The sequence below is a fragment of the Cygnus olor genome, chromosome 3 (assembly GCF_009769625.2).
Source record: "Cygnus olor isolate bCygOlo1 chromosome 3, bCygOlo1.pri.v2, whole genome shotgun sequence".
NCBI classification, from domain to species: domain Eukaryota; kingdom Metazoa; phylum Chordata; class Aves; order Anseriformes; family Anatidae; genus Cygnus; species Cygnus olor.
In genome coordinates, this window is record NC_049171.1 from 10759677 (window position 1) to 10769007 (window position 9331).

The following is a 9331-nucleotide window of genomic DNA, read 5'->3' on the forward strand; positions in this document are numbered from 1 at the left end:
CTTCACATTTAAGGTTAATCAGGGTTTTCATTCCAAACTTATTAAATAGCCCTGTGTGGTGGTCTGTTGCTCAGGACAGTTGAAAGGGTATCACAAAACATTATCAATACCAGAAAACTTGATGTGTTTAGTGACTCTCCTTGACCTGCGAAGTTTCTTGTTCATAATCTTTTAAGAATTAAAAGTCTAATCAAGAGCAGTAAATTTTGTTTTATATAATGTTCCATATGAAATTGAGAGCTTGTAAAAGAAGTGTGGGCTGTGTGCTTTGGATGCTTCACAATACAGAGGTACTGCGGCTTTACACCTTCACTAGGTTTTAGGGGCTGGCTCTGCTTGAAAATTGCAAACCTCTGTAGTGTCTGGGTCACTCCTGGCTGCCCACTCCATCACCCTTGCGAAGTGATCGCGAGTCACGGCCGTGGCGCAGTACCGGTAGGTCCAGCGGGAAGCTGCTGCTTATTTCTATTGACTGGCTCTTCACTCTGGCCAGAGATGTTTCAGACATGAATAATTCACAGCCTCTTGTGCAAGGTTTCCTACCTATTCCCAAAGCATCATCTCTTTCCTTTACACAGCCTTCACTGGCAGCCCCTTCATTTAGTTTCTTCCTCATGGTTGAGATTAATTTAGCAACAAGTAACTGTTCTCACCCAGTGATTTGCTATCTCTAAGCTTAAAAAAATGACTTGGTTTCCTTGATGTGTTACAGACTGTTCTTTTCCTTCAGCACGTGGAACAGCCTCTAAGATCTTACTTGCTTGGAGAATGTGGGAAAGAATATCATCATCATCCTGTGCTTTTTCCTAGTACCATATTTTTCCTTCTCGTGATACACTGGAGGAGTCAAAATCTCGCCTGTTTTGTAGTGGTGCAAGGCTTTTCCTGTGCTTCTGCAGACAAGTAGGAAAAGATGACCACAGCCCAGGCTAACAGGCCAAAAGCAGGGCACAAAACAATCTGAGAAGTGTTTCAGATACGGTTAGCTTGTGAGGTGCAGCATGGAGAAAAGGAGAGTCGTTCTGAAAGGGAAGTGGTGGCACGTTGAGGGGAAGGGGCTAGGTTGTCAAGGGGCAAGAAATACATTACATTTTTCACGTGCTTTACCTCTGCGTGGACAGCAGAGGTAAGTCAGCATTAAAAAGCTGAAAAATCTTGGCTGTTACAGTGAGGGCTGCACTATGCACTGTCCCATTTAGTAGGTAACATTGGTAAAAAATCAGTAGTGAAAGGTGTATTATGAGGGAATGAATGCCTTCATGTCAGTCCAGCTCAGCTACACAGCAGTGCTGGCTCCTTTCAGAAAGGCAGAGGTTCAGAAGGAGGCAAAAACGGCATCCAAAACTTAAAGCGACTAATAGAAAAATAACATTTTGTGTTCATGTGTGTGTGTTAGTAGATTATTGTAGGTCTAAGGCAGAAGATGGATCTGTAGAAAAGGTTCAGCCTCAGCCTGTGGCTTCCATGCAGGATGGAAAGGCTGCTTGCTTTTAAAGAAAAAGTTTGCTGTGGGATCAGGTCAAGGTGGAGGCCCACCTAGGAGCATGTTGTAGTCATTTTGGTTGAACTCTAATATGTTTCTGAAGATTTTCTTGGAGGATCCCTTTTGTCCATGAGCAGGGATTGGATGCAGTCCACGGCATCACTTCCTACGGTCCATGGCCACCAGCTTTTTCATCATTCCTGTCTTTGTGTTGTACATTAAGCACGTGAAAAGCACCTGAAGGATATCTTCATATCCCAGTGAGGAAAAGCTGTTCCATCCCTGCCATGGACACCACAACAGTAGATTTCAAGTAAGGTTCTCCTTTTTCCTATGAGAAAAACTGATCAGTGCTTTCCAGGCTTGTGTTGTTGCTCCTGTGTGCGTGTTACTGCACATTTAACATGTTTCGCACCTCCCTAATGCCATTTCTCCACACTGGTTGAATAACGAAAGCTTGCTCAACCAGAATGGTGTGAAAAAATAGTTTTTGAGGGCTTAGCCCAGGAAATAGCTTAAGTCCATAGGCCTGAAAACCAGAAACTAGGAGTTAGATGCTGAAATTCCATCTTCAGTGCCTGAGGAGAAGGAGTGAGCTCGGGATAACCTAGGCGTAAAACAATGCGCCATGCAATAGCGTGACTAAATCCTAGAGTGGGAAAGATGCACTCTGACTGTAAAAGAGTTTGTATGCTAAGAAGAGCAACCAAGCTAGGAGGAGGCAACCAAGCACATGGAATTTCTCTGGCTGATCTGTGAGAATGTGGGAGCCTGAAATGCTTGTGGAAATGGCAGTGCAGGTGTGCCTCACCTCCTCCCTTCGCCTCCCAACCTGCCAGGAGGAAATTGTCTCCCCATCTGCCAGGTGGTGGGTGGGCGGGTAGGGAACCCTGCTGGACCCCTTCCTGGCTTCCCAGGGCGACAGGGAAAGATCTGGGATATTCCACTTGCTGCAGAGGAGTTTTCGGGAAATCTCTGCAAGACGCAAAGTGAGCGAACTTCAGTGATGCAACAGCAACCGGGTACGCATCTGTGTCAAATACGACAGTGTCCCGTGAGGACTGGGAAAAGGAGAGTTTGGATTTAGTCATCAGTATTTAACCTTCATCCCAGTTTACAGATTTCAAAACGCTTTTTAGGTTAACAGCAAGCAGTGAGTGTGTCACTGTTAGCACCAAAACCGGGGAAAGCGTTTCTCCTTGGAAAACAAGCGGGAGCGGTGCGCTTGCTGGGCTGTGCAGTGCTGGCTCCGGACAGCAGAGCGCACTGCTCATACAGCGGAGAGGAAGGAGGGCATCACTCGCTGCTGCGTCGGGTCCTGGGAGCTCAGCACCGCCCAGCTCCTCTCAACAACACTTAGTCCTTCAGTACATACAGCTGTGAGACTACATTTATTCAGCAATCACAGGCATGACTGCAGATTTTGGGAACTAATCAGTCTGTGCAATCTAAACTCAGGCTGCACGAGCTGTGCAAACCCACCGGACACAGCACACACGTGTGGCGTTAGCCTGAATTAGCGTGGGTGCAATTGCCCCATCTTCGCTGCTGCTGGACACTGACAGACGCTGCAGTCACACCTTCAGTTGGCGTAGGCACATCCCAAGAGTGATTTACAGGTGGTCGTGTATCTGGTTTGCCCTTCACCTCTGGAAAGTAACCCCTCTAATTTTTATTCTCTTAAACAAGTTGTTTTCTGTGAACACACACAAAAATATATATCAAGTGAATTGTTCCTTTTACTGATATTAGAGCATCTGTCTTCTCCCATTTTGTAGAGTTAGGCTTTTTCCAAACATGGGCAGGTGAGAAGAAAGCAGAGAACTAACAGGTTTCCAAGAAGCTCAGGTCAATGCAACGTTTTAATAAAAATTCTGCACCAATGGAGAAAAAATGTACGAGTATGACATTGTGTTGCATGTGGAAGAGGCCCTAAGTAGCAGATTGCTTGACATTTTGGAGCCAATGTTAGTACACCAGATGGTTGCTGTTGCAGGCTAGCAAGGAGATGTTCTGCGCTTACATTGCTTTGTATGTATTTTTATTTGACTTTTCAGATTTGCACTTTACATTCATATGGGGGGATTGGCAGTCACTTTATGAAGTATTACAAGAAGCAGCCATAATCAGGATTGGAATAATGTTAGTGATCTGCAAGTCGGTATTTCAACAGCTGGAAGAAACAAGAAGTGTTATTTTGAAGCTTTGGGTTATTTTCTGGCAAGTTTTCTTGTGTAGCCACTTCAGAAAGGCAACAGGTTACAACATCGGCTAATCCTGTTGGCAGACCCTCGCACTTTCCAGTGTTGTAGAGCTGTCCTGAGTCCCACAGTCTGGACTTTTCACTTCAAGCAAGATAATCCTAGTGATCACTGTAAGAGGTAATTCCCATGTCTAGCTGCACATTTATAAAGCAGCCAGCACAGCAGAGCCTTCAGGTGCTGTTGGGGACACAGATGGTGAAGAGAGGAGTGAGGCTGGAGTACACAGCTGAATAGCTCTGGTCCTCAAAAGACTGATGAAGCTATAGGGTAAACCCTAACAGGCTGGGGGATTTGGACCCTTGGAAAGAATTTGGGATATGACAGCAATTTGTGTTTGTTTCTAAACTTTTGGATCCATTTTCTTTCAGCTGAATCGTGATGACTGCTGGGGGCAGTCCAGTTGAAAACCCGATGAAATAACATCTTCCAAATTTCCAAGACTGCCTTCTATAGCCCGACTCCAGCTTGCACTGCTCCACTGCTGGCACCTTCTCCAGAGCCATACCACCTGTGTTTGACCTGGCAGGTTGCTCTACTCCTTTCCTCTCCTAGGGGTCAAGCTTAGACCAGGAGACTGCAAACCCTGCCTGTTCCCTAGTTCTTGCCTCTGCCCCGAAATGCTTTTGAAAAGATAAGAGATCAAAATGGAGAAGATAGGAGATCAAAATGGAGACTGTCCCAGAACCTAAGGTCTCAAAGGACAGGCTATGTATCGGTTGTGCCACAAAGCATGGTGACCTGTCTAGGTGAATTCACGGTGCCTGGAGTTCTTACCAAATTCAGTTTATGTGCTTCATCTTAGATCTGGATCGACAATCTGGACTGGTCCAGCAAGTACGTAACCCCGGAGGCTGGCTGAACGGTGACCTGGAAAGGACGAGAATGACACACAGTGTATCTGTAGTTTTTCAAGAACACGTAAAAGTTGCACTTTAAGTGTTAATGTATTAAAGTAAGAGCTAAAGGTAATGTTACCAGGCCTGCTTTCAAGGCATTTTAGATGCTAAAACCAGGGGTCCTAAATCCCTTAAAGACATCTGGCCAGTACTTTGCAGTGGCTCCTCTTCTCCTGAGCACTTACCATTCCTCTCCTTGCTTGGGCTGCACTGTCCTCTGCAGGGGCTGCCAGGAGAGCAGACTGCCACCAAACAGTGCACATACACCTGAGAAGAAGGAGAGTACCACTTGGTCCATATCAAATCCCCCTTTGCAGAGCAAAGTTTTGTCTTTTGTTCCCTTTTGCAGAAGTTGCAGCTGATTAGACTCAGGCCTGGCTGAACGCTTGCATATGGCACATTCTAGCTGGACCTGCCTTGAATTTCGACTTTGGTGTCAAAGAAGCCCTCAGGCAGTTTGGTAACTGAGAGGCTGAGAAAGGAGAAGCGAAAACCTCACGAGCTGCAGCGAGGCTGTGTATCAAAGCTAGACAGAAACTCAATCTCGTGCTAGATGCAGCTGCCCATTTAGGAAGTAGCACATGCCAGAATTGCATCATATTCATTTCTAGCAAGTTCACAAGTTGAACTGCTTATGAAAGGCCAAGTCAAAAAATCATGGTTACTTAAGCTGCCTGGGCAGGGGTACTGCCATGGCTTGTATCAGTACATGTACTAGAATTGACTCAACCGGGTGCACCAAGAGCAGAGCACCCTCAGGTAACTTTTATGGGTTTTCTTTGCTCTTCTCAGACCTGTTAAAGGAAGACAGAACCTCAAAAATGTAAGGCCAGACCCACATGCCTTTGTTTCCCTGCCTGCTTGGCTGGTGTCTGAAGAGATGGCTGAGTGGCTGGGCAGATGGGAGACAACAGAGCTGAACTTCATGCGGATACTATGGTGCATAAGTTGACTTTTCTGTTCTAGACATTTTGAGTTGAAGTGCTATGAATATGCCCCTATAAAAAGTCAGAAACACCATATAAAATCATGTTTATATACCAAAATTTCATTTTGTTTCCTCCAGCCAGTCCGCTTTCAAGTCACTGAAATCGTATTGCAGAGTAGATCTGAGAAGAGAACTAAATTAAAGCTGCACACCAGACAGGCTACTTGGGCTGGACGCTGGCTAGGTCTTAAGTCTGTGAGGTGTTTACATTGGCTGTTTTTTTAAGTGAGTTTAAGAAGTATACAGGGTAGGGTCCATAAATGCTGGGTGAGCCTTTCAGTTAATCTTACCAGTTCCAGTTGATGTGTCAGGGTCCTCACTGCTAGCCTTTTAAAATGAGAAGGATGTCTCACTCTGGGGCTAGCAGCTACGGAGCAGAACTCCGCAACATACTCACTGCTGTTAATCTTACACCTATTTGAGAGAACAGACCAAAAGTTCTAGAAGAAATCAGTGTTTCTCTGATAAACGTATTGGTTGTTCAATAACTACTTGCCCATCCACGGTGATGTTCCATCTTGGGGTGCTGTTGAAGTCCAGAGACCCTGTCACCCAGCAGTTATCCAGGTATAACTCAGCGTCAGGTCTCTCATCTTTCAGCTCCACCTCGAGAAACACAGACTCCATGGGTCGCTTGAGTATTGCCTCGTTGGGCTCATAGAAATCCATGAAAGCTTCATCTCGAGAAAACATCACGGGATTTTGTTGTTGGTTAAAATTTTATTTAAATCAAAGCATGTTTGGAAATTTTATGATTTTCTTTGAAAGACACTTACTTTTGGACACTCTTGAAACTACATTCAGGGCTTTTCTTATCCTTCTGTATACTGCAGAAAAGGAAATGTCAGTGAGGTTCTTTAGTAGGAGGCAGCTTACAACTGAAAGAGTCACAGGAGTCTTGAAATGAAGGAAGAGAATTGCCTACCTGCAGTATTTGATCTTGGCACCATTGTACCGGAGCCAAAGGGACGCGATGTGGATGGCTCACTAATGAAGGCACCTAGCATCACTGTCTCTTTTGCTCGGTAGTAGCACGAGACTGTTAATCTATAATAGGAAAAAGGGTAATTTTTGTGTTCACCTTCAAGCACCAAAGCACCAAAGTGAGCGTTGTCAGTGAGCAGTAGCTGATCCTACCTGTAGTCTGGATCTCTTGTGATTTTCGGTTGGCTCTGGCCTGGAAGAGTCTCTTTCTCATAAGAGATTTCATTTTCGTAAACAATGTGATCACCTTCAAACTGTGCATATGGGAAGCTCATTAAAAACTGAATCTTCTCAGGAGCTGGGGCAGGGCAACGAAAGAGGAAATGCAGGAGAGACAGAGACTTCCAGCAGATGTATTTGCTCTGGCCGTGGGCTTACCCTTACTGAAGTGCCACAGGTGGTGACATGGAACATGAAGAAGGCATGTCCTTTGTTATACTCTTTAGGCTTGCATGAGCTATCCCTTAGTTTGGTTTTACTCATATCAATGGCAGGAACTGTCTTCATTTGGGCAGATATCATTATAGTACCATCTGGGTGGCATACTGAGGAAATCAGAGAGTTGGTTATAAACTCATGGGAAGACTTACAGATCTTTTTGTTGATTGATCCTTTGTACAACTTACTTATAAATGCCGAGGAATTAAAATTGCAGCTAACGGAGAATATCTGCAAGGTCTCCATAGTTCTCACTTTCTTTAGGGCAACATCGAACCTTGCTTTAATTTTCTGAAAGGACACTTCCTGTGAAGGAGGGGTTGGAAGAGATCTCCTGTTAAGGCACATGATCAATACGTACAAAATTCTGCTCTTCAGCTTGTGCTACTTGAACACCAACAAGTCACGAGAGTTAAGTCAATGTAACGACTCAAACCTCATGCAGCACAGGAACAGGAGTTTTCTGGTACAAATTAATTTGTTACTGTCACAGAGAGATAAATTCTGGCTGATTATTGTAGAATGCTTCAGATATTTATTACCACATCAATTTTCCCTGCTGTAATTTAACATTTCTACAAAATGTTCCTTTAAAAGAGTTTCTTTCATAAAAGCTATATTGAAATACTGTTTCTGGCTCGGTTTGGGACATTTTGCCTCATCTTACTAAAAATACAGAGGAATTTGTTGTTGAAGACTTGGTGCGTATCTTTTAGAGACAACTCAGCACTGCAGATTACATAATATATGACATTACCAGAAGGGTCTGTGTCTGTTACGTCTTGTCCTTCTTGCACTGGCTTAGAGTCATTCCCTCTAGAGGTTTTCCAGCACACATAATACTGCAGCACTACAAACTGACTGCAGGGCTGTGCCTTTATGAGCATAGTCCTATGTGCTTCAAAGAAGGCTGTTATGCAGTTCATGTACCTCATAGGTAACTCCCACAGCAAAGAGAGGTATTTGCAGGACCAGGTGGGTAGAGTTGCTAGCTGCAAGGTACCCATTTGTGAGCGCTGTGTGCCGGTTCAAAAGCTTGGCACCAAGATACAGGTTCCAGTACTGGTGCAGGCCAAAAACGGGAATGGCTAGGTACAGGTTTTCTTCATCGCAGTAGCCAGTTGCTTCTGGTATTTCTGTGGCAAGAAGGTGGGATGAGGAGTTAGCAATGAATGAGAGTTTGGCTCAGGCATGGGTTTCCATCATGGGTAAATGTTGCACTGGCACCGCAGCAGTGCCGCTACATGTGTACTGGCACCGCCTGTGCTCTGTTGGCTAAAGCATGAGGATCAAGAATCCTCATGCTTTAGCAGTGGCCTGCCAGCTTGCTTCCAGGATTGCTCCCTATTTCTGTAATGCAAGCTGAACTACACATGTAATTTTTTTTTTTTTTTTTGTCAGCCTCCTTTGGGTTGAACCCAGAGCTACTTCCAAGATAAAAACAGGACAGTGAGCAGTCTCTGTCACCTTCGTGGCATCCAAAATCTAAGAACTTTGAGGAAATACCAACTGGACCTGGTGCCAGTTTCAATAACCTGTTAAGTGCAGCTCTTAGCAGCTAATTTTCTCTTTATAGAAATGCTGTCTTTGGAGTTCACAGTGATTTGAGTCAGTTGAGTTTTGCCCTGGACGCGGAGGCAGAATTGCATTTGAGGACAAACTGAAACTTGTAGCAATGTCTGAAAGTTTTGCCAGTAGATATATGTTCAAGTTATGAGGCATCTTGTTCACTGAGTTTGCTAGCCAACTTCTTTTACACACTAGTTTTTATTGCTCTCAGTGTCTTGAGGGCAGACTGTCTTGCCAGTATGCAGAAGAGCTGCCATCAGAAAAGCAGCAAGTTGGCTATGTTACCAATAATGAACTATCGAAGGGTGGGGTTTTCCCAAAAGCTCTCATCCTCTGCCTAACTCCATTCTCACTGAATTCAATGAAAATCTGATCCATGCAGTTGATGCAAAACAGTTAATATCGGGGCAAAGCTTACCAATATCAGCAATCACGCATTCCACCTCTGCAGAATGGTAATAGAGCACCATCTCCGGACCCACGCTTAGGGTGTAGTTAATAAGGAGGGTATATTTTGTTTCATTTCTGTTCACATACTGAAAGAGAAAATGTAAGGCTGCAGTAGCAATGGATTCCAGCACAGACAGGAATGTATATCCTGAGCAGCACTAAATAATTATTCCAGCACCCTCTGCTCCCTAGCAAATAACTCTGTCTCCAAAAACATCGCTTCAGTTGGCCTAAAACTATTCAGAAAGCTGGACTGGAT

The 9331-nt window shown here is 44.5% G+C and overlaps 1 protein-coding gene across 4 annotated transcripts; it reads right to left on the reverse strand.

Annotated features, from left to right (window-relative positions):
* Positions 1–3830: 3830 nt before the first annotated feature.
* Positions 3831–9130, reverse strand: LOC121068009. 4 transcript variants are annotated; one of them, XR_005818558.1, is made up of 7 exons: positions 9041–9130; positions 7242–8189; positions 6557–7160; positions 6408–6458; positions 5922–6311; positions 4829–4910; positions 3831–4614 (listed from the first exon to the last, which is right to left on the reverse strand). XR_005818558.1 is itself a non-coding variant. In XM_040553037.1 (3 exons), exons 1-3 carry the CDS (start codon positions 9090–9092, stop codon positions 6907–6909), a joined length of 711 nt encoding a protein of 236 aa, XP_040408971.1. In that variant the 5' UTR covers positions 9093–9130; the 3' UTR covers positions 6508–6906. The 4 variants fall into 4 exon arrangements, 1 of the variants encoding a protein (XP_040408971.1); XR_005818557.1 differs by having other exon boundaries at positions 6557–6678; positions 6769–8189; XR_005818556.1 differs by having other exon boundaries at positions 6557–8189.
* Between the last annotated feature and the right edge of the window lie 201 nt (positions 9131–9331).

Coding starts and splice junctions, on each gene's coding strand:
- LOC121068009 (XM_040553037.1), bottom strand. CDS start 9,092: ATGGTGCTCTATTACCATTCTGCAGAGGTGGAATGCGTGATTGCTGAT. Junction 8,190..9,040: donor ATGCGTGATTGCTGATATTG/GTAAGCTTTGCC, acceptor TTCTTGCCACAG/AAATACCAGAAGCAACTGGC. Junction 7,360..7,983: donor CTGTGGGAGTTACCTATGAG/GTACATGAACTG, acceptor CCTCCTTCACAG/GAAGTGTCCTTTCAGAAAAT.